At 42.5% G+C, this 25,405-nt stretch overlaps 1 protein-coding gene across 4 annotated transcripts; it reads right to left on the bottom strand.

Annotated features, from left to right (window-relative positions):
• Positions 1-283: 283 nt before the first annotated feature.
• On the bottom strand, positions 284-23,782 carry SIKE1 (suppressor of IKBKE 1). 4 transcript variants are annotated; one of them, XM_075850722.1, is made up of 6 exons: positions 23,737-23,782; positions 8,497-8,657; positions 8,124-8,229; positions 7,154-7,296; positions 6,577-6,690; positions 284-713 (listed from the first exon to the last, which is right to left on the bottom strand). In XM_075850722.1, the coding sequence occupies exons 2-6, from the start codon at positions 8,653-8,655 to the stop codon at positions 612-614; spliced, it is 624 nt and encodes a 207-aa protein (XP_075706837.1). In that variant the 5' UTR covers positions 8,656-8,657; positions 23,737-23,782; the 3' UTR covers positions 284-611. The 4 variants fall into 4 exon arrangements, with proteins under 4 accessions (XP_075706837.1, XP_075706835.1, XP_075706834.1 ...); XM_075850720.1 differs by lacking the exon at positions 23,737-23,782 and adding an exon at positions 9,971-10,085; XM_075850719.1 differs by lacking the exon at positions 23,737-23,782 and adding an exon at positions 9,917-10,012.
• Positions 23,783-25,405: the final 1,623 nt, after the last annotated feature.

The following is a 25,405-nucleotide window of genomic DNA, read 5'->3' as shown; positions in this document are numbered from 1 at the left end:
CTTCCATCTCCTCAGTTATATTAGGTGTCTATAAATTTCCCCCCCCAAAAAAAAAAATTACCAGCGTTTACCTCCCTTTGTAATTTCACTCTCAAGGTTTCAACCTCCTCACAAACTTCAGCCACTATTGTCTCTTTCCCACTCACCTTTATATCACTTCTAACATACAGACATGCTCCTTTCCTATTTGCCATTTTTCCCGAAACAGTGTTTTCATGATTTCCTTGAGGTCATAATATATACCAGTAAGAAAAATGAGGTAATGGATTTGAGTAAAACACAATTATTTTCAGTTTTTTATTTTTACCTATACTTTTTTCTCTGTATATATTTAAATAAAACATTATTTTAATTGTCACTGTGCTCTAAAGTCCAAGTGTGGTCTTTTCCTTCTTAAGGAACTTTTAAAACACAAGTTCACATAAATAAGCAGCTTTCCTCATCTTCTCGAATCAGCAAAGTCTTCAGTACAGAACATTTTCACTTTCAAGGCAGTGCAACACTCGTACCAGTGCTGATCTAAGTATGTGTAGGACAAGGAAACAGCCTCCTTAACATTATTGTTGAATGTCCAGCAAACATGAGATGATTGTCCTGCAATTTGAAAGATGTCATTGGGATTTCTCTAACGAATTCCACTCCGATTCATTTTTGCTCGAATGTAACGACTCCTTGCTCACAGACAGAATTGCTCGAAGCTCCTTGTTTTCCAGCTGAAAATATTAAAAATGGAACAATAAAACATTATTTTACTGCAAACAATCTAGAATGATCAGACAACATTCAAACCACTGACAGAAGTGAATAATAATCATCATCTTGTTACAATGGCATCTGTCAAGGAGATATATTAAACAGAATGTGAACAGTCAGTTATTGAAGGGGCAAATTGTGATGATGGCTAGATGAGTGGGTCAGAGCATCTCCAAAACGGAATATTCTTGGGGTGTTTCCGGTATGCAGTGGTTAGTAAGGACAAACAGTAGAAGGACAACCGGTGAACAAGAAACATGGGCATTGGCGCCCCTGGCTTATTAATGTGCGTGGGGAGTAATACATAGCCTGCCTGGTCCCATCCCAGAGGAGCTACTGTATCACAAATTTCTTAAAAAGTTAACGCTGGCTACGATAGAAAGGTGTCAGAACACACAGTGAATTGTAGCTTTCTGCATATATAACTGCATAATCACAGACCAATCTGCTTCTAACATCTAGGTTCCAGATAACACAGGACACCTTCAGAGGCCTTGCCATGCCTTGACGGGTCAGAGATGTTTTGGTAGCACAAGGGAGACCTACACAATATCAGGCAGGTGGTTTTAATGTTATGAGTATTATTTAATATGAGTATTGTTCATATCTGTATATGTAGAGTACACAAATAAAAAAAAATAAAAAAAAGGAATTAAAAAAATTTGATTGATATATATATATATATATATATATATCAGACGGGTCTATGGTCTTCAACCCTTTCCCGCACGAGTCAGTAACTGTTCGTCACGACGAGAGGTTACTTGCTGCACCAGGACATAGTTACTGAACCGTTCCCGGTGCTCACTGTCCTAGCGGATACTGTCCGGGAAACGGGAGATCAGCTGTTCCCAACAGCTGACACTCCCCTGTCCAACGCCTGCGATCAACCCCTTAAATGCGGCGGTCAATAGCGACTGCTGTATTTAAGGGATTTGTAACAGGTCGGCGCCTCCACGACGCGACCACAGGGGTGCCGATGTTTGGTATGCAACCGGAGGCTTAACAATGGCCTCTCGGGTATGCTAAAGACGGAAGTCTGAGGACCCGCATCCGGCAGGTCCTGATAAGCTTCCTGACAGTGTCGCCCTAACAGCTCTAATACATTGCACTACGTAGGTAGTGTAATGTATTTGTATAGAGATCAGTGTTGCAAGCCTTCAAGTCCCCCAGTGGGACAAAAAAAAAAAAGTTCATCAAAATGTTGCTTAAAAATAAAAAAATTTTAAAGATGCAAGTCTACTGGTTGCCGACACAGGACGAGTATGCTCGTCCTGGGTGGCGAGCACTTCGCGCATTAGGACGAGCATACTCGTCCTGTGTGACAGCCGTCTCTGCATGCGATCGAGAGCAGGGCAACGGCTGTAATACACAGCGACGGCCCCACTCTGACAGCGGAGAGGAGAGAAACATCTTCTCTCCGCCGTTAACCCTTTGAACGCCGCGATGAAAGCTGATCGCGGCGTTCAAAGAGGGGGGGGACTGCACATTGATCGCGTCACAGAAGATAACTGTGACGCGATCAAAGCCCACAACTCGTATGGGCAGACAGCCCAGGGTCCATTGAAGGACCCCAGGGCCGTCTGAACATATTTCCTGTTAGGGCATACTGAGGTATGCCCTAACAACTGCCTGTGTACGATCAGTAACAGGCTAATGACTGGCATATAGATCTATGCCAGTACATTACAGTTACAAAATCAAAATGATAAATCCCTTTATGGGATTAAAAAAAAAAAGTTAAATGAATGTAAAAAAAAAAATGATAAATAAATAAAAAGTAAAAAAAATACACAGAAACACACATGTTTTATAATAAACTTTTTAAAATATAAGTCCCAAAACATGAAATAGACATATTTGGTATCGCCACGACCATAACAAGCTGTACAACAAATGTATAACATTATTTATGATGATCGGTGTATGGTGTAAAAATAAATAAATATTAAAGCTGCTGCATTTTCGCCAAAATAAAAATTTATAGAAATTAAACGATAATGTATTTGTACCAAAAAATGGTACCTACATAAAGTACAACTCGTCCCGCAAAAAACAAAGTCTCATACAACTACGTCGTACAAAAAATAAGAGTTATGAGCGTCGGAATGCAAAGAGGGAAATGTAAAAAAATTGCTCTGTCCTCAAGGCCAAAATTGGCCGTGTCCTTAAGGGGTTAAAGAGACACAAAAATGCAATTTTCCCATAATAAAAGGTGTATTATTGGAAAAAAGTAAACAAAAAAAAAAAACTATACATAATTTCTATCGCCCCATCCGTAACGATCCGAACTATAAAATTGCCAAGTAATTTATCCCACACGGTTAACGCCGTAAGAAAAAAAAATATGAAAAATGCCAGAATCGCTGTTTTTAGGTCACCACATCTTCCAAAAATGAAATAAAAAGTGATCAAAAAGATACATTTACCCCAAAACTACACAGCTCTGTCAACCCAAAAATAAACAAGTTATGGGTCTTAGGATATGGCAACACAGAAAACAAATGATATTTTAAAAAAAAAGTTATTTTATTGTGCAAACACTGTAAAACAAATAAACTATACACTTATGGTATCGCTGTAATCGTATTGACCCGCAGAATAACATTAACATGTAATTTATCGCGCAGGGTGAATGCCGAAAAAATAATAGAAATCAATTCCAGAATTGCTGTTTTTGGTCATTTCAGCATTCAAAAAATTATATAAAGAAATTGATCAAAAAGTTGCATGTGTCCTAAAATGGTACCAATAAAACAAGCCCGCACACAGCTCCATCAACCGAAAAATAAAAGTTATGGCTCTAGTAAGGCGCGGACGAAAAAAAAAGCCTGATGTGCAGGCCAGAGGGAAACATTCCTTCTTGTATTAAAACATACAAAAACTACATAAATTTGGTATCGTCGTAAACATACTGACGTGCTGAATAAATGTAACGTGTCATTCATACTGCACGGTGAACACTATAAAGAAAAATAAAAAACAATGCCAGAATCGCAGGTTTTTGGGCCCTAGCCTCCCAACAATGGATTAAAAAGTGATGAAGAAGTTGCATGCGCACAAAAATGGTAACCAATAAAAACTACAGCTCGTCCCGCAAAAAGCGCCATTATATAGCTACGTGGGTGGATAAACAAAAGAAGAAAAAAAGTTATGGCACTAGTAAGGTGGTGATGAAAAAGAATCATGATGTGCAGGCCAGGGAAGACCATTCCTTCAGTCTGTGGAAGTGGTTATCAAGGCCCTAGTATTCAGGGGGAAGGCCGCAGCTCATATGCTGGAAGCGAGGGTGCCTTTATTCTACCAGGGGAACATTTAACCAGCAAAGTTTCCCAAACTACAAAGGAGGGAAAGTCCCAAAAAGGTGCAGTGTGTGTTCCAAAAGAGGGGATAAGAATGGACACCATTTATCAGTGCGACACTGGCCTGTGTATACAGAATTGCTTCACATCATACCACACATCTATGGATAATTTTATTTACCCCATTATTGTACCCTCTTATTATGCCCTGATGTACTCTGCCCAGCTAACATATGCCCTCACATTATAAACTGAAATACCAGAAAAACTCCAAACAAAACTACTACCAAGCAAAATCCACGCTCAAAAAGCCAAATGGCGCTCCCTCCATTCTAAGCCCTACAGTATGCCCAAACAGCTGTTTACGTCCACATGAATGTCATGACTGTACCCGATAGAAGTCGCTTAATTTATGGGGTAAGATTCTCCAGTAGAACAACATATCGTGCAGTGAAATGGCATATCATTGAAAAAATTGCAATTTTCACTTTACATCATACGCTGCGTATTAATTTCTAAAAAGAAACACCCGTGGGGTCCAAATGCTCACCACACCCCTTGAAAAAATGGCTTTATGGGTGTAGTTTATAAAATGGGGTCACTTTTGTTTTGGTGCATCAGGGGTTTTGAAAATGCGACATGTTGTCCGGAAACCAATCCAAGAAAATCTACGCTCCAAAAGTCAAATGGCACTCCTTCCATTCTGAGCCCTCCCATATGTCCAAACAGCAGTTTATGACCACATATAGGGCATTACCATACTCTAGAGACATTGCTTAAATATTGGGGTGCTTTTTTTTTTTCCTTTAATCCTTGTGTAAATGAAAAAGTTTGAGCCAAAACTACATCTTATTGGAAAAAAATATATATATCAATTCAGAAAAAAACTTGTGGGGTCAAAATGCTCACTATACCCATAGATAAATTCCTCAAAGGGTGTAGTTCCCCAAATGGATTCACTTTTTAGTGGTTTCCACTGTACGGTTACCACAGGGCTCTTCAAATGTGGCACGGGGCCTAAAAACCAATCCACCAAAATCTGCGGTCCAAAAGTCAAATGGCGCGCCTTCTCTTCTGAGCCCTGCCTTGTGCCCAAACAGCAGTTTGACCACAGATGGGGTATTTCCGTACTCTAGAGAAGTTACTTTACAAATGTTAGGGTACGTTTCTCCTTTATTTTTTGAGAAAATGGTCAAGCTACATCTTATTGGAAAAAATTAAACACCTGTGGGGTTTAAAATGCTCACTACACCCCTAGAGGATTTCCTTGTGTGGTGTAATTTCCAAAATGGGGTCTTTTTGGGGAGTTTCCACTGTTTTGGCACCACAAGACCTCTTCTAACCCGATATGGTACCTAAAATCTAATCTAAAAAAGAGGAGCACTAAAATCTACTAGGTACTCCTTTGTTCTGAGGCCTGTGTTTTAGTCCAGTAGCACACTAGGGCCACATGTGGGATATTTATAAAAACTGCAGAATCTGGGAAATAAAAATGTAGTTGTGTTTCTTTGGTAAAACCTTCAGCATTACAGAAAATAAAAAAAGATTGATTAAAATTGAATTTCTGCAAACAAAATGAAATTTGTAAATTTCACCTCCACTTTGCCTTATAATCCATGTGAAACACCTAAAGGGTTAAAAAAACCAACTTTCTAAATGCGGTTTTAAATACTTTTAGGGGTGCAGTTTTTAAAATGGTGATTTATGGGGTTTCTAATATATAGGGCCCTCAAAGTCACTTCAGAACTGAACTGGTCTGTAAAAAAAACAGGCTTTTGAAATGTTCTTGAAAATGTGACAAACTGCTGCTAAACTTATAAGCCTCGTAACGTCCTGGAAATATAAAAGGATGTTCGAAAAACAATGCCAACATAAAGTAGACATATGGGGGATGTTAATTAGTAAGTATTTTGTGTGGTATAACTGCCTGTCTTACAAGCAGATACATTTAAATTTAGAAAAATGCAAATTTTTGCAAATTTTCTAAAAATTTTGGTGTTTTTCACAAATAAGGAATAAACTTATCAACCAAATTTTACCCCTGACAAAGTACAATGTGTCACGAGAAAACAATCTCAGAATTGCTTGGATTGGGGTAAGAATACCAAAGTGATTATCACAAAGTGACATCAAAAGTGGATGCGGGGGGATGGGGTTAATATCTGAGGTGCTCTAGTAATGTGTGGAGGAATGGAGAATTGTTGCACTGTAATAAAGAGAGAGCGATTAATGTTAGATGAGGCTTTCTTGCCATAGCAGGAGCTGCACTTTAATATGGCTCTTCGGCAGCTGCTACATTTGGATGCAGACGGAAAAAGCTAAATGGGGATGTTGCAGTTCTCTGGACAGTAACTGGTTGGAACTGGCGCAGTTCAGAGAAACGGGCCTCAGATCTTTGGTTCTAGGGATCGGCGGGTGGTCTCAGCAATAATAAAATTGTTGTATATTCAAGGATAATGCCATAACTTCATGTCATCAAAAAATAAAAATATATAGCACTAATAATGTGATCACATCTTACCTCTAGTTGGGCAAGCCTTTCTTGAATACTATAGGCCTGCTCTTCATCTACTTGAATGGCTTTTCTCATCACTTCCCCCATGGCACATATTCTATCGATAAAACTTTCTATTTCCTTTAAGACAAGTATATATTAGTTCACAGTTATGAGCTATCCAAACACACATACGGTCAGCATCTTGGATAATAACATTCATTAAAAATGAAAGTTATTCACTAAAACCTAAATGTTGCAGAAATAATAAGATGTCTCATCTTGCTTGTTTTACTGTAACGAAAGGCTAGCATCTCCTGGCGTAGGCTGCACAACAGCTCTTTGGCACAGAATACGTTGCGCGTAAAGTTGGCGCGCAACTGTTTCGAATTAGACCACACCCCCAAACTGAAAACGGCTAGCCACAAGGCAAAGAAACACAAGGGTAAACTGGTGGAAAATGCTTCATAAACACGACACACGTACTTTCAACGCCATAGATCTGCTCTTCTATTTAATAACCCCAAGCGTATATTGGGGGAAGAATATACAATCCCATTTGATAGCGTCAGTTATAATAGAACACAAGGTTTATAGAACTTACGGAGGAGTAGGCTTCATGAGCTCCCAGCACTGGCTCTGTCGGGACAGGTTTTTTATTCGCCATCAACTGCAGCATTTGCCTCCGGTATTTGCTCATTATCAGCTCTAGCGCGTACTGATGTTCCTCCAAAGACAACCAGAGCTCTGAGAAAGATAGAAAGGGAGTAGTAAATAAACCGGAGTATGTAACACATTCATGGGACAGGTCTCTCATGTCACTAATGGGGCATTATTAGGAAATTGTATTGCAGCAGGAGTGAAGTGCCTGTTACAGGACCTGCATCTCCAAAGCCGAGCTTCATTCATCCATTCAAGGGATATTAACCCCTTCTCAAATCTTGTAGTCCAAAACTGACCACAGAGACCGACTACTCCCCACATCTCTTTCCATTAACAGCCAAGTATAATAAAGGGAACAGGACACTACTGTTGGGTCTCCGTGGTCAAACCTCTACTGATCTGACATTTATCACATATTCTGTAGATCGGTGATAAATGTTATTTGTCTGAGAACCCCTTTAACTCTAAGGCTGGCCATACACTCGAGGTCGCTGTCGGCTGTATGATCGTTCGGCCGACAGCCATTTCTCCCGGCTCCCCTGTGCACACTCAAGCTTGGCCAAGCGTGCACGTATTATCAATAGAGACGTGAGAAAGCCTCTGCCAGACTGAAAGATCTTGTAAGAGATAGTCAGACGCTGGATATCCATAACAAAGGACAGAAGTGGTCGCTACATTTATTGGTCCATGTGGTCACGTGACTGTTCACATGATCGCCAGGAGGCCACTGACAGAAGGGAGCGTTGCTTGGTCTAACTAGGCTGAGCACAGCCCTAATAATGACAATGGTCATTGTCGCAGGGCCGGGCTCCCTGTAACTGGGAATATCTTTAGAAAAGTAGCGTACAGACCAAATGCTCATATATAATGGGGAAAGATATATCATGAAATCTAAGTCCCAGCAAAGTCACCTTTATTTTCATGCTGAAGGTCCCTTATCTGAGTGTTTTCTTGACATAACAGCACATGTGGTTTGTACTTTGATGTGTCCTTTATTTCTGCCAAATCTTCTTGGTACTAAAAAAGAATGAAAAACTAAGATAGATTAGTCAGAGATTATTCTCTACGGCCACAACATATGACATCATTATAGAGAATATGCCCAGTCACCACTCCATACAACACGGGCACGCTGGTGGAGGGAAACCGGAAACCACTGCTCTCTCGATTGGTAGGGGTCTCACAGATTAAAACCACTATGACCCAACATTTATCCCCTATCCCATGGAAAGGAGATAAATGTTGATAGCTGGAATACCCACTTAGAGCAAGCAAAACACCTACCTTTTCTGGCAGAGTTGTGCCAACCTCCTTCATGGCTTCCACATGCTTATGTAGAGAACTAGACTGTTCAATTAAGGATTCTGCAGCGTTGTCGTGATCTTTGAGTCTCTCTAATAAAGTCTTGGCATCCTGTAAGATCTTGTCAATGGTACACGTCATGGCTGTAATTTAAAAGACTATAGTTTAGACATATACCATGATGAGCCTATGTATACTGTAAATATCAGGAGCTCAAGGATGGACACAATACTGTACGGATTCAGGAGCCAATAACGCCGCTCCAAGAGCCAATCTGAAGGTTTTTGGTTTTCTTAACAGCCTGACGATAAGACCTTTCATACTCATCAATAGTAAACAACTAAAAAGAAGGCTATACCAGCAGCAGATTTCTTGACACATTGCCTACGTGGCGCCTGGGATTTGTCTAAGGCCCCATGCCCACGACCGTGCTTGTAATCACCATCCACGGGTACGGACAGTCATCCATATTGGCTTTCTTGCTAACCTACAGGTCTTAGATCAACTGTACACACGAGGTTTGTTTGTAGTCTGTAACTATGGAGACACATAGATCTGCATAGGAGCTGCAGACACAAAACTGTATGTTATTAATAAAAACTATAGGTCAAACTGCTTTTACCAGTTTTCTCGTAGATCCACTGGAGCAATAAGAAAACGGTTGCAAGTGAAATAGCTAAAGTGTGTAACACGGCGGGATCATGTGAACGCGCGCCTTTACAGCTTGATTATAATACTCTGTAGCTTTTATTACATAACAATATGGTAAATAGATGTAATACTCAGTAAAGATGTCATTTTTGCTGTTATATTGCATGGAGTTACCGGACTCCTCACACCTTGAAGGGGGAAGCACAGCATGTGCGGTGGGTCTAAGAATATATGCCCTCCCCATGTGGGTCTAGCTGCTGAAAACCCCAGTCATGAGCTGGCATCACCAGGGAAAGCAGCTGGCACCTGGACATTTGCCATGTAGCAAGCAGCGCTTTGCAAGATGACAGAGAACACAAAACTGGCTGCGTGGAGATGGAGTTGGAGTCTAGAACAACAGAAATAGTTAAAGTATATGAAGGAATTGTATATAATATAGTTCCTTTACATATTATCTTATATATCCCACAAACTAGAGATGCCCTTGAAGAAAGTTTCCACTAAAACAGACTCCAAATATTGCGCAGAGGCAGAACTACTCATCATTTCTAGGTAATAGACCCTTAGAAGTAAATTGCGGCAGGAATTGTCAATAGCGGCGGAAGCAGAGCGCGCTCAATGGCAGGAAACAGCAAGCAGCGTCTCAATACTGTGCAATAACCTGGCGCAAAGGCCATATAACCACACGATAGAGCGTCATAAGGCGCTGCCCATGCCAAGCCGACCACCAGGCTACACCAGCACCCGTTACCTGTCAAACCTGACCGGCGCTCCACAGCCTCAACAACTTCCGCCTCCCACTCACCGGAAGTTTCGAGAAGACCTTCTGATTGGTGGAATCTCCATGGCGTCATCAACGTGGCTAAAATTACGTTTAATATTCGAACGGCCATGTCTTGTCCTGGCAAATTGCAGTTTATTTTTACGGTGTTCGTCACGAAAATCCAGGAATTCTATACCATGAATGAGCAGACAATTGCTGGTGATTTACGTTCGCAATGTTTTATTAGCCGTGTACTTATCTTGCAGAACCGCTATAACTCACTAACTGTTCACCATTGTTTTGTATTATGCCCTCTAGTGGTCAATTGAGGAAATGTACTCCCGCTGCTGTATGTATGTTTGTATGTATACTGTAGATAGATCGTAGCCTCAGTATAGGCTAATTACTAAAAATACACAACAAAAAAAACACACCACATTTTTTTTTAACAGTACAAACCCAAATGCTAATGAATTTCCGACATTTAGAAAACCCGCCTGAGAAGGTGCATATGGGTAAATATAACAAATAGGAGAATACCTTGTGCCACCATTGGTATTCTCATGCTCTCCCAACTTGGCCGCAGCATGCCAAGCGATGCCTTAGCGATTGCGTGCCACTCATACTGACATGACTGCTGCGGACAGCGATTGGCTGGTCACATGTCATCGCTGTTGGCAAGTAAACAAAGACAGGCATGCGACCATAAAAACCCATTTAATTTACTGTACTACTACTATAGGGGAGAACTACACAAAATCCGCAGTGCAGTTGGCAGCGTTTTTATTTTATTTTGTTGCATATAGGAGCTTATTCATACAAACGTGGTGAACTCGGACATGAAAAACAGAGGTTTTTCACGTCTCAGTTTCACCCATGTTGGACCGGTTTTCACAGATCCCCATAGACTTGAGTCTATAGAGGGATCCGTGAAAATGGAAAAAAATAGGACATGTTCTATTCTTCTACGGACACTTCACACAATCCCTTGAAACAATGGCCGCGTGAACTACCCCATTGAAATACATGCGTCTGTGTGACGGCTGTTGTTGTAACAGCCGTCACACAGACGTATTCAACGTTCATGTGAATAAGCCCTAACGCTGACTCTTTGCCCTATTCCTAGCGTAACATAACATCAGCGACAATTACAATGTGCTGTCATGCCCAGCTGTGGCGTACATTTATGGGACATTATGAGATTCCACACGATAGGACGAGGGCGCAAAGTAAATTTTCCTGTCATGTCATTTTTGCAAAAAAAATTTTTGCCGTAAGTTTAATTGCAGAAGAAAAAAATGTAAATACACCCCTGTTCCTAGAACTGGAAGCCTGACCATGGCACCACACAGTGGTAACACTTGAGAACCACACGCAAACTTGCAGTGTAAGGGTATGTGCACACACACTAATTACGTCCGTAATTGACGGACGTATTTCGGCCGCAAGTACCGGACCGAACACAGTGCAGGGAGCCGGGCTCCTAGCATCATACTTATGTACGACGCTAGGAGTCCCTGCCTCACTGCAGGACAACTGTCCTGTACTGAAAACATGATTACAGTACGGGACAGTTGTCCTGCAGCGAGGCAGGGACTCCTAGCGTCGTACATAACTACGATGCTAAGAGCCCGGCTCCCTGCACTGAGTTCGGTCCGGGACTTCCGGCCGAAATACGTCCGTCCATTGCGGACGTTAATGTGCTCGTGTGAACCCAGCCTTAGTTGCGGCTGCTCTTTCCACAGTCAATTCAATAGAGGGAAAAATGAAACCTTTCCAGAAGGGACCGGCAAGTGTGAGCTGCAGTGTAGAAAAAATAAACGAAATATGGCCAAGAAACGACATTTAAAAAAATGCAAAAAGTACATATTAGTAAACCCTGAGGCCTATGGCAGTCGAGTGTTCAATTTTTGTGTTCACACTAAGGCCGGATTCACACGAGTGTGTGTGTTTTGCAAAAAACGTGGCGTTTTGCGCGCGCAAAAGGTACTTAACAGAACAGCTCCTAAGGGGGATTCACACGAACGTGATTTGCGTCCGTGCAGCCCGTGTGGTTTTTTACGCGGGTCGCACGGACCTATGGAAGTCTATGGGGCTGTGCAGACTGTCCGTGAGTTTTGCGCAGCGTGAGTCCGCTGCGTAAAACTCACGACATGTTCTATATCTCTGCGTTTTTCGCGCATCACGCACCCATTGAAGTCAATGGGTGCGTGAAAATCACGCGCACCACACAGAAGCACTTCTGTGGGACGCGCGTGATTCGCGCAACAGCAGTAAAAGAATGAATGTAAACAGAAAAGCACCACGTTCTTTTCTGTTTACAAACATCTTAACGGAGTGTCATAATGATGGCGGCTGCGCGAAAATCACGCAGCCGCGCATCATACGGGGCTGACACACGGAGCTGTTAAGTACCTTTTGAACGCGCAAAACGGCACATTTTTTGCGCGCGCAAAACGCACACGCTCGTGTGAATCCGGCCTAAGGCTGGGTTCACACGAGCATGTTACGTCCGTAACGGACGGAACGTATTTCGGTCGCAAGTTCCGGACCGAACACACTGCAGGGAGCCGGGCTCCTAGCATCATAGTTATGTACGACGCTAGGAGTCCCTGCCTCGCTGCAGGACAACTGTCCCGTACTGTAATCATGTTTTGAGTACGGGACAGTAGTTCCACGGAGAGGCAGGGACTCCTAGCGTCGTACATAACTATGATGCTAGGAGCCCGGCTCCCTGCACTGTGTTTGGTTCGGGACTTGCGACTCTGACAAGAGCCAAATTGTGATGACTAGACAACTGGGTCAGAGAATCCCCAAAACAGCAGGTCTTGTGGAGTGTCCTTAGCATGCAGTGGTTAGTACCTACCAAAAGTTGTACAAGGATGGACAACTAGTGAACTGGTGACAGGGTTATGGGCGCCCAAGGCTCATTCATTAGAACTACCGTAGCACAAATAATTGAAGAAGTTAATGCTGGCTATGATAGAAAGCTGTCAGAACTCATTTGGGGCTACGGAGCTGCAGACCCGTCAGAGTGCTTATGCTGACCCCTATCTATCGCCGAAAGCACCTACAGTGGGCACATGAGGATCAGGGCTGAATCATGGAGCAATCAAAGAAAGTGGCCTGGTCTGGTGAGTCACGTTTTGAAGTGGGATCCTCTTGGCAATGTTCTGCTGGAAAACCTTGAGTCCTGACATTCATGTAAATATTACTTTAAGAAGTAGCAACTACCTAAACAGTGTTGCAGCCCAAGTACACCCCTTTATGGCAATGTTATTCCCTAATGCCTGTGGCCTCTTTCAGCAGCATAATGCGCCCTGCTGCACTGCAAAAATTGTTCAGGAATAGTTTGAGGAACAAGACAGAGTTTAAATCAACCCTCTGGTCCCGAGGCAACATTTTAAATTTGATGGTGTATATGGAGAAATAATATCTGATGCCCCCCAGTTGTGCCCCTCTGCCGTGGATCCACCGTTTTGGGGTCCCCTCTATGCTGTCTCAAAATAGCTGCAGCACTTCATAGATCGTGAACAGAGGGAATGCATTTGATTCAGTCTGAGAAGCGCTGGGGCCCTTTTTAGACAACACAAAGTGGACCCTAAAATGGTGGATCCACAGCGTAGTGGGGCAAATGGAGGTCACCAGGTAATATTATTCCAAATACCGCATCACATTTGTAATTTTGTCCTGAGACCGGAGGGTCGCTTTAAGGTGTTGCCTTGGCCTCTGAATTCCCCAGATATCAATTCAATCGAGTATCTGTGGTATCTGCTGGAAAAATGGGACTGAAAAATGTTTTAAACAAAATCAAATAAAACAAAAGTTTTTTAATGATACATTTTTTTATGAAACAAATATCACACAAAATAAAAAAATTGCCATATATCTGTATTTGTTAACCGTAAAAACCCATACAATAAAGCTATAGCGTTATTTTTTAATTCAGTGTGAATTAAAAAAAAAAAAAAAAAGATGTCGTAGTGACAAGTTCTGTTCTGGTTTAAGAAACCCATTTTCAATTAGGGTCCTGTCATAGCTGTGGTCGCGGACCGCCGCTGTTCCTTACCTGGCGACGCCCGTGATCACAGTCCATTGTCTTCCTGCCGGCGTCTCCCTCCTAGGAGACGCCAGCACTCGTGGCCGGCTGGTCCTGCTCTCACTGGTAAGGTGCGCACGCACATGTTTAAAGTTCCCTAATCAACCCCTGCCTATCCTGGACAATAAGAAGGGCTCTGCCCTTCCATTCCCTGCCTGAGCGTTGTTGTCGTTTTCCCATGTCTGTATTGCAAACGGTCCCTTAGTGTTTTCCCGCTCCCAGTGTTCCCTTGTCCTGCCTCCTATATCCTGTATCCCGTGCTGTGCCTTGTTCCGATCCTGTGTAGTACCTGAGCCGTACCTTGCCTGCTGGAATTCTCCACGTCGACTGTCGCCTATCCTTCTGGATACCATCCGCCACGTCTGGCGCTACCCACCACGTCCAGCCCCATCTGTGCCAGAGCCCTTGCCGCCATCCAGACTATCCTAGGTACCCGTGTGCTACACTCTTACCATAGACTTTGTGAGTTGGTCATCTGCCTCTCAGCTACGGCGGAGCGGCCTAGTGGGTCCACATACAACTGGATCATGACTGGTCCTCTATTCAGGAATCTATTAGGGCAGAAAAAGGCTACAAGAATCTCTCGCTCTGAAGGACTCGGCACATCCAAGCATTACATGGACATGCCATTGATTTTAATGGGAACTGTGTAATCCTTAATTTTCCCTGAGGTGGCCCTGCGGGAAATTTAATGTGATCAACAGATTGTTGGGAGACCCTTTAAACAAAAAAAGGATTGTCCAAAGTGGACAACCCCTTTAAATAGCAATATATTTTTTGTCTATGTTTTATTCATTATTACAAATACAAACAGTCCCAGAAAAAGGGGAAAAGTTTTAGGTAGTTGTGGGAAAAATGCTGCAAAGTATGAATGCTTTAAAAAATAGAGGAGAAATCTAAATCAAATCAATATTTGGTGTGACCAACCTTTGCCTTCAAAACAGCATCAGTTCTAGGTACATTTGCACACAGTTTTTGAAGGAACCTGGCAGGGAGGTTGTTGGAAACATCTTGGAGAACTGTGGTTAGTTCCTCAAATCCTCATGTAATGCCAGACAGACTTGATGATGTTGAGATCAGGGCAATGTGGGGGCCATGTCATCACTTCCAGGGCTTCTTGCTCTTTTAGCTGAAGATAGTTTTTAATGACTTTGGTTGTATGTTTTGGGTTTGATGCCCTGCTGCAGAATAAATTTGGAGCCAATTAGACACATCCCTGGTGGTATTGCATGATGGATAAGTATCTGCCTGTATTTCTCAGGATTGAGGACACCATTAATCCTGACCAAATCCTCAACTCCATTTTCTGAAAGGCAGCCCCAAACTTGCAAGGAACCTCGACCATGCTTCACTGTTGCCTGCAGACACTCATTATTGTACCACTTTCTAGCCCTTCCGCAAACTAACTGCCTTCTGTTACAGCCAAATATTTCAAATTTTGACTTATCAGTCCCGAGCACCTGCTGCCATTTTTCTGCACCCCCAATTCCCATGTTTTCATGCATACTTGAATTGCTTAGCCTTGTTTCCACATCGAAGGTATGGCTTTTTGGCCGCAATTCTTCTATGAAGACCACTTCTGGCCAGACTTCTCCGAACAGTAGATGGGTGTACCTGGGTCCTACTGGTTTCTGCCAGTTCTGAGCTGAAGGCACTGCTGGACATCTTCCGTTTTCGAAGGGAAGTAAGCATGATGTGTGTTTGATCTGCTGCACTAAGTTTCCGTGGGCAACCACTGCGTCTGCAGTCCTCAACATTGCCCGTTTCTTTGTTCTTCAAAACAGCTTGAACAGCACATCTTGAAACCCCAGTCTGATTTAAAATTTTTGCCTGGGAGAGACCTTGCTGATGCAGTATAACTACCTTGTGTCTTGTTGATGTGCTCAGTCTTGTAATGGTGGACGTGTAACATTAAACTGTCTTCCACAACCTCACCTTTGTAGGAGAGTTTGGCTGTTCCTCACCCAGGTTTAAGCCTCCTACACTGCTGTTTCTGTTACAGTTAATCATTGTGTTTCAACCTACATATGAAAATGACAATCATTATCACCTGTTTGGTATAATTTGTTAATCATACACCTGACTATTATTCTACCAAATCCATGACTTTGTGCAAATATTGATTTGATGTAGATTTCTCTTTTGTTCATTCACTTTGCATTTTGTTAATTGATAAAAAAAATAATTAACACTTCTATATTTGAAAGCATTCTTACTTTGCAGTATTTTTCCACAACTGCCTAAAACTTTTGCATAGTACTGCATATATATGTAATCAACCCTTCCCCCCACCACCCGGCACCCCCACCCACTAAGCACATGTTGAAAAAATATCAAAGAACCACAGTTTTCATTTTCCCCTCTCACCCTACTCTCCAGCACCTCCATCTCTTGTTGCCCCTGGGTTTACAGTTTCTCCAATAGTATTATCCATCTAGGCCAAATTTTTCTTGGCCATTTTCTCCCATGCAGACCACTGTGCCCTATTCATATAGATTTTTTTGCGTTTTAGTATACCACCATTTCTCTAAATTCCTAAATTATTTAGATAGTATATCTAATCCTGGATCTTTGGGGGTATGAACTCATCCACTTTTGGGCTATAGTCAGACGCACAAAAAAACAACTTTGTATACCATAATCCTCTGATTCTCTGACAATGTCTCCTTAATCATGGCTCCCATGATACAGGATTTGATTCAGGGGTCTATCACTTATTTGTATATCTCCCCAATTATTTCAATCAGGTCATTCCAGAATGGTTGCAACTTTGAGTAACGACCACCACCACATGTGTGCAATGTCTGTATCCAACAAGGAGCATCTGGGGCTTTCAGCCGAGAATCTTAGTATAAATTTTGTGTAACCAACTAGGTGTATAATAAAGCCTTTTAAGGATAAAATATTGCATCATCCCATGTGAATTATTGGGAAAATATTCATTAAATACTGTACATACTTTTTCCATACTGAATTTGATATTTCCCCAATCTTTCTTTCCCATTTAGCGCTACTCTTAAACTCAATCTCTTTATTAAAGGGAAGGTGTCACGAAAAATGTTTTTTTATATAATATTGCTTTTAGTATGTCATTAAAATAAATTTTATTTATTTGTGTTTTTGTGTTGTACTTTTTACTTTTTTCTTTCTTTTACTTCTCTATGGGGGCTGCCATTTTTTTTTCCATCTCTGTATGTGTCGATTAACGACACATACAGAGATGGAATACGACACATACATCCCCGTAGAGAATGCGAACGGGAGCCGTTCCATTCACTATAGCGTACGCCGTCTGTGTGGGAACGGCGCATGCGCCGCTCCCACACAGACCAGAAGGAAGGTCTTTGGTAGAGCGACATCCGGCGTCATTTTCATGTGGACCGGAAGCCGCGGCCGGACAGTAAGATGACGACTTCCGGTCACGGCTTCCGGCCATATGTTGAAGGCAGCGCAGACGCAAGGACTAGGAGCGGCGGCAGGAGCAGGTAAGTTATGTTTGTGTATGTGATGTGTGTGTATGTTAGTGTTATACTGTCTGATTACCACTGTATCTAATCCTCCTACACTGTGCATTCGCTCAGAAAATGGCGGTACACAGAGTAGGAGGTTTGAACATTCAACCCCCTCCTTTCTCCTGGCACTAGCCAGGATAAAGGAGGGGGGATTGTGTGAGGACACTAGAGCGAGTGTGTCTACTCCAAATTTGCAGCATAAAGCAATGAGGTTGCTTTACCACATGCCAAAGCTGCAATTTTGGGAATTGCTCCCTCTAGTGATATGCACATGGAAATGTTATAAATTAGAATCTAATTTATAATATTTCCTGACTTGTGAAAAAATTAAAACAATGTGTAATCATTTATATACTAACTGTTTAACTGAAAAAAAAAAAATAATAATTCTAGCAACACATTCCCTTTCATAATCACATTTAGTCTAGAATAGAGCAACGAGATCAATTTAGCTGTCCATTTCCAGCTAGTGAGCAGCTTTACAAACTCATTATAGGCCGTTTAAAAATTACCTGAGTTAGCATTACTCTTCATAATGGAGTTGACTTGTATATACCTAAAAGCCAGTTTCCTATATTTGCCAATTTCTTAATGACTTCCCAAATTTTAATAGTTCCATTTTCAAAAAATTGGTGGACGTACTAGTAGCCCCTTGAGATCCAAAAGTTTCTTGTGTCTGAATCTGCTGTTTTGCCTAAATGGGTAAATGTGCGTCACAAGGAAGTGACACACAGCGAGTTGGCAACTCCAAAACAATTTCTCAATTTTAGCCATATTTCCTGCATCAACTTCACAAGTGGGATTTTACTATACCGCCAATCATTCAACTGTTCAGACTCCTGCAAAGCAAAGATATTTGGCATAGGACCAGAACTATTACTAACCAACGAGTTAAGAAAATCATATTGTTCCCATTTCATAAATAGAACCACATTCGATACTATATATAATACAGCTTCATATTCAGGACAGCTAAGCCCCCCATTTCCTTCGACCTAGTCAGAGTTGATTACTTTATCCTTACATTGCCCTCCCACATATTGACTCACTGAAGAGATTTTCTATTGCTTTAAAGTATAGGTGTCACAGTTTTTTTTTTTATTATTATTTATTTGATGTGTTTTAAGCTATGGGCCTATTTTTTTAAAAATTATTTTAATGTGTTCCCAAATGTAACTTTATGTATGTGTGTGTTTTTACTTTTGTGGGGTCAGCCATCTTTATTAGTATATGTGTACGTTTCTCTTCATGGCACATACACAGGTGCTGTTACACCGATGGCCGCGGGCCGTCAGGATCACTCACCTCCTGACAGCCGCAGCCATGGATCTGTGAGCGCTGGCCCACATCTCCACCTCAGGAGACGCCAGCGCACACTTCCGCTTCTTTCTGCTGTGTCCTGTTACCAAATTAGCCCATGAGCACCCTGGACTATAAGAAGGGCCCTGAACCTTCCTGCATTGCCTGAGTGTTGTTGTCATTTACCTATGTTCGTCCATGCAAATGGTCCCTTAAGTGTTTCCCAGTTGCCAGTGTTACCGTTCCTGCTACCTGTATCCCGCGCTATCTTGGTCCAAGTTCCGTTTCGAGTTGGAGTCGTGTTATGCTGCGTACTATGCCTTCCTGGTTACACCACGCCTAGTGTCTGCCTACTGCCAAGGTCCCATCCGAGCCTCTTCGCTACTGTCTGAAGTTACCACAGGTACACCTATGCAAACTATTGACTTTGACTTGTACCCTGTTGGCCAGCTGCTGTACCATCAAGGCGGTATGGTCCAGTGGGTCCACGCACCCATCGTGACAGGTGCTATACGACATTGGCTCTGTTCACATCAGCGTTGTCTTTCCGTTGAAGGGTTCCCTCGGAGGTTTCTGTCAGTCGACTGCACTATTGATTCTGTCAAAACAACGGAACCCTGTCACAACGGTGACAAACGGAAACCATTAGCAACATTTCCGTCACCATTGAGATCAATGGTGATGCAAACAGAAGCTTAGGTTTCCATTTGCCTTTCCGTTGAGGGCTTCCCCTGACGGAAACCTCAGACGGAACCCCTCAATGGAGAGCAACGCTGATGTGAACAGGCCCTTACCCAGAGTATAGGAGACTAGGGACGGGAGGCGACTCTATCTCCGATGCTGGTGCCCTTCTAACTGTGAACCTCGCATGCTCTGTCGCATGCCCAGTTCACAGCGATCCTCGCTTCAAGAGGGAAGGGCGCCATTCACCTCTTTTGAAGAAACAGCGGCGCTCGTACGCCGCTGCTCCTTCATTCATGAACTGCCGCTACAGGACGACTCAGCAGTGTACTAGCGCCGCTGATCCTACAAAACATCCGATCGGCAGCTTTGAAGGATCAGCGGCGCTCGTACACCGCTGCTTCCAGTTCAGTCCCCGCTTCTACTGTGATTGGATCGTGTAACGGGGGTTCACAGTATTACAGCCTTCTCTCATTCAAGTAAATGGAAGAATGCTTGTAATACTGTGAACTGCCGCTACACAGTGATTCACAGTAGGAGCAAGGAATGAGGGAGCAGCGGCATGCTGATCCTTCAAAACCGCTGATCGGCGGCTTTGAAGGATCAGCGACGCTCGAACGCAGCTGCTTCCCCTTCAGTCCCCGCTGCTACTGTGAATCAGCGTGTAGATACATGTTGATTCACAGAAAGAGCAAGAATAAAGGTGCAGCGGCATATTACTAACTTTATTTATTTTGTTTTGCAGGTACCGCTGGCCCGTTTGCAATACGTCAGATTTGTTGGACTACTTCGATGATCTACATTTAGTTTTTTTTGTTTATTATTTTAAATAAAATTGTTAACGAGGGTTGTGTGGGGGAGTTTTTATTTAAATAAAAAAATATTTTCTTATGTCTGTATTTTTTAATACTTTATTAGCACCTTAGTAATGGCAGATATCTGTTTGACGACGTCCATTACTAAGGTCGGCGCTTAGTGTTAGCCAGTAAAAAGGCTAGTACTAACCTCCCATTATTACCCCGGTACCCACCGCCACCAGGGGTATCGGGAAGAGCCTGGTACGATCCAGTACCCGACCATCTGTAGTGATGGCCGGGCACTGGTGCGGCCGCAGGCTGCTATTAGGCTGGGAAGGGCCAAAAACAGTGACCCTTTCCACCCTGGTAATGCTAGGCTGCGGCTGCTTTATTGTATCTGGCTGGTTATGAAAATGGCGGTGACCCTTTGTAGATTTTCTTTTTTTTAAATCAATAAATTGACGAAAACGACATGGCTCCCCCCCCCATTTTCAGAACCAGTCAGATACAGTAAAGCAGCCTAGCATTACCAAGTTGGGATGGACCACTGTTTTTTGCCCTTCCCAGCCTAATATTACCAGCCTGCGGCTGCCCCAGTCACTACGGCTCGTACCCGGCTGTTCCTGATACCCCTGGTGGCGGTTGGTAATAATAAGGGGGTTAATGCTAGCCTTTTTACTGGTTAACACTAAGCCCCGCCTTAGTAATGGACGTTGTCAAACAGACCCCCAAAAGAAAATATTTTTTTATTGGAATAAAAACACCCGCACACAACCCTCGTTAACCATGTTATTTTATTAAAAAAAAAAAAAAAAAAAAATGTAGATCATCGAAGTAGTCCAACAAATTTACAACGTAGTCCAAACGGTTCAGCGGAACCTGCAAAACAAAAAAATAGTAATAGTTAGTAATATGAAAAATAAAAAAAAAAAACATATACTCACCTACAGCAGTCTTCTGTCTTCTCCCCTACGATGCAATGGAAAAATAATTCCCTTAGGGCATGTTCACACGGCGCTCAAAAAAAAACGACGTGTAAATGTGTCAAATACACTAGTGCTTCTTGTGAAGCACTTTTTAACCTCTTGCCGCGCTGCTCCGCAATAGTACGTCTGGATGCGGGAACCGGGAGGTCAGCTGTCCCTGACAGCTGACACTCCAGCCTTGCCGGTCAGCGGACCATCGCCGCTGATTTCGGCAATTAACCCCATAAATGCGGCGACGGATTGCCGTCGCCGCATTTAAGTGGTTTGAAGCACATCGGCAGCCCCCACGAAGTGATCGTGGGGGCTACCGATGCTTGTCGTGGCAATCGGAGGTCAGACAATGACCTCCGGATTGCCATGTACGGAAGCCTCGGAGGAGCAGCCTCCTGCCGGTCCTCCGAGACTTCCTGTCAGTGTGACTGTCACGTCACAATGACAGTTGGAGTGCATTACACTACGTGTGTAGTGTAATGTACTCTAGCAGCGATCAAAGCTGCAAGTCTAAGTGTCCCCTAGTGGGACAAGTGAAAAAAGTAAAAAAAAGATAATAAAAATGTTTTAAAAAATGTAAAAATAAAAGTTATAAGTTATATAAACAAACACTTCATTTTTTTCCTATAATAAGTCTTTCATTATAGGAAAAAAATGAACACGTTAAAAAAAGTACACATATCTGGTATCACCGCGTTCGTAACGACCCCATCAATAAAACTATAATGTTAGTTTTCCCGCACGATGAACACCCCAAAAAAAATCAATAAAAAACGACACCAGAATCGCTATTTTTTGGTCACCACCCCTCCCAAAATAGAGAATAAAAAGTGATCAAAAAGTCGCATGTACCCGAAAATAATACCGATAAAAACTACAACCGGTCCCGCAAAAAACAAGCCATACACCGCTTTTTTGACTGAAAAATAAAAAAGTAACGGCTCTCAGAATATGGTGACACTGAAAATAAATTATTTTATAAAAAAGAGATTTTATTGCGCAAACGCTGCAAAACATAAAAAAAACCTATATACATATGGTATCGCCGTAATCGTACCGACCCGCAGAATAAAATATAATGGTCATTTATTGTGCACGGTGAACGCCGCAAAAAATAAACTAAAAAACATTGTCAGAATTGCTTGTTTTGGGTCACCCGGCTTGCAAAAAACTTTAATAAAAAGTGATCAAAAAAATCGCATGTATCCCAAAATGGTACCAATGAAAAGTACAGATTGTCCCGCAACAAATAAGTCCTCACGCAGCTCCGGTGGTGAAAAAATAAAGAAGTTCTGGCTCTCAGAATATGGCGATGCAAAATGTGCAGTGTTTTCTAAAAGCGGGTAACATCCGACACCATTTATCAGTGTGACACCGGGCCCATATCTATGAATTATTATTTATTTACCGCATTATTATACCCTCTTATTATGCCCTGATGTTCTCCGCACAGATTACACATGCCCCCCACATTATAAACTGAAATACCAGCGAAACCCAAAACAGAAAAACTACCACTAAGCAAAATCTGCGCTCCAAAAGCAAAATGGCATCCCTCCCTTCTGAGCCCTGCAGCGTGCCCAAACAGCAGTTTGCGCCCACATATATGGCATCCGCTTAACGTTTTATGAGGTATTTGTCTTCAGTGGCACAAACTGGGCACAACATATTATGCACTAAAATGGCACATCAGTGCAAAATTGCAATATTCACACCATCCGCTGTGCATTAACCCCTTTGAGCACTATGACTTAACCCCTTCCCGCTCCTTGACGTACTATTACGTCATGGCAGCTGTATCGTTCGCGCTCCATGACCTAATAGTACGTCTCGGGAGTAACGGCCGTTTCGGCCGTCCTCCCGACACATACAGGAGCTGTGACGCTGCTGTCTTGTTCAGCAGCTGTCACAGCTCCTACAGCGGGGACCGATCGCTGTGTCCCCGCTGATTAACCCCTTAAAAGCCGCGTTCTATAGAGATCGCGGCTTTTTAGGGGTTAAGCTGCCATCGCCGGCCTGCTACGCGATAGCGGCCGGCGATGGTGACTATGGCAACCGGACACCAAACAATGGCGTCCGGCTATGCCATAGACGGAAGCCTAGTGGGTCCTGACAACGTCAGGACCCACTATGCTTGCTGTCAGTGAGTAGCTGACAGTTCTAATACACTGCACTACGCATGTAGTGCAGTGTATTAGAATAGCGATCAGAGCCTCCTGCCCTCAAGTCCCCTAGTGGGACAAAGTAATAAAGTAAAAAAAAAGTTAAAAAAAGATGTGTAAAAATAAGAAAATAAAAGATTTAAAAGTATTAAAGGGGTTTTCCAATACTTTTTTTTATTTCTTAAATCAATGCAATGTTCCTCTATTAAGATATTAGTGCACTCTGTCTAGCTTTTTCTTGATAATAAATGGTTTTAGTAACATTACTCCCTATTGTTTACCTGGAGAGGTTTGTTTTGCTCAGTAAGTTCATTCCTCTTCTCTTCCTGTGTTTCTCCTCCCTGCATGCACTGCTCTAGTCCCAGCATGCAATGTGCATGCAGCAGTGCACTTGCTCCGCCTACTACACCCAGCTCTACTAACTTCTGCAATCCCAGTCTTCATTTTGGTGCTCTCATTCTATTACTGCTAGCACAAGCTGAAATCACTGGATATCTGCGTTTTTAAACAACACTGACCCTATATGATGATACGTAAAGTTTGGTCTTTATAATTATAAGTTTTCTAAATGTATATTAACTGTTTATACAGTCTTAGTTTTAAATACTGTATTTTATATATATATATAAAATAAAAAAAATTGAATTCTAACATGTGAATTGGGATAAAAGGAGCAATACCTGTGGATCGCCGCTGCATCCTGTGTCGGAGATTCACAGTGAGCAAGAAAAAACTAAAGGGAAGCAGCGCTCCTAACTAGCCATCGATGAAAAATAATTCCCCTTCATGTAACTCTGCTACCTGTCAACTGAAAAGTCATCCACCACAGGGAAAAATGTTAGTCCATCATGTCTGATTCCCAGGTGTTTCTTTGCGGTACTCCTCTGTGTGGAAACATTTTTCACTCTGGCAGCTGATTTTTCCATTGACAGGTAGCAGAGTTACACAACAGGAAAACAAATTCCCCATCATGTAACTCTGCTACCTGTGAACTGAAAAGTCATCGGCTGTTTGAAGGGGGTGCACCGCTCGTATAAGCGCTGCTTCCCCTTACTTCATCACACTGTGAATCGCTAACTAGTTCGTATAGAAGCGAAGTATTGCCTAATTATTTTTTTTGGGCTTCCAGTTCAGTTCTGAAGTGGCTTTGAGGGGCCTATATATTAGACACCCCTATGAAACACGACATTTTAGAAACTAGACCCCTCAAAGTATTCACAACAGCATTTAGAAAGTTTATGCACAAAATGTTTTACCAGAGAAACGCAACTCAATACTTATTGTCCAGATTCTGCAGTAGAAATATCCCACATGTGGCCCTCGGGCGGTAATGGACTGAAGCACCGGCCTCAGAAGCAAAGGAGCACCCAGAGGATTTTGAGGCCGCCTTTTTATTAGGCACCATGTCCGGTTTGAATAGGTCTTGTGGTACCAAAATAGTGGAAACCCCCAAAAGGTGATCCCATTTTGGAAACTAGACCACTTGAGGAATCCATTGTAGTTTTCTTGGGGTGCATGCAGCTTTTTGATCAGTTTTTATTCTATTTTTAAGTGGCGCGGTGACTAATAAACAGCAATTCTATTGTTTTTTAATTCTATTTTTGTTACAGCGTTCACCGTGCGCTATAAATGACATATTCACTTTATTCTATGGGGCGATACGATTAGGGCTCATTTACACGAGCGTATTATACGTTTTTGCAACGCGCGTCGCAGGGACCTATGTTACTCTATGGGGCCGTGCAGACAGGTACGTGATTTTCACGCAGCGTATGTCCGCTGCGTGAAACGCACGACGTCCTATATTTGTGCGCTGTTCGCGCATCACGCACCCATTGAAGTCAATGGGTGTGTGAAAACCACGCATGTCGCACGGAAGCAATTCCGTGGGACGCGCGTGATTCACGCAACAGCACTGTAAAGGATGAATGAAAACAGAAAAGCACCACG

Source organism: Rhinoderma darwinii, chromosome 2 (assembly GCF_050947455.1).
Source record: "Rhinoderma darwinii isolate aRhiDar2 chromosome 2, aRhiDar2.hap1, whole genome shotgun sequence".
Taxonomy (NCBI): domain Eukaryota; kingdom Metazoa; phylum Chordata; class Amphibia; order Anura; family Rhinodermatidae; genus Rhinoderma; species Rhinoderma darwinii.
Note: the sequence above shows the minus strand (reverse complement) of the source record. Positions and strands in the feature narration are given on the sequence as shown.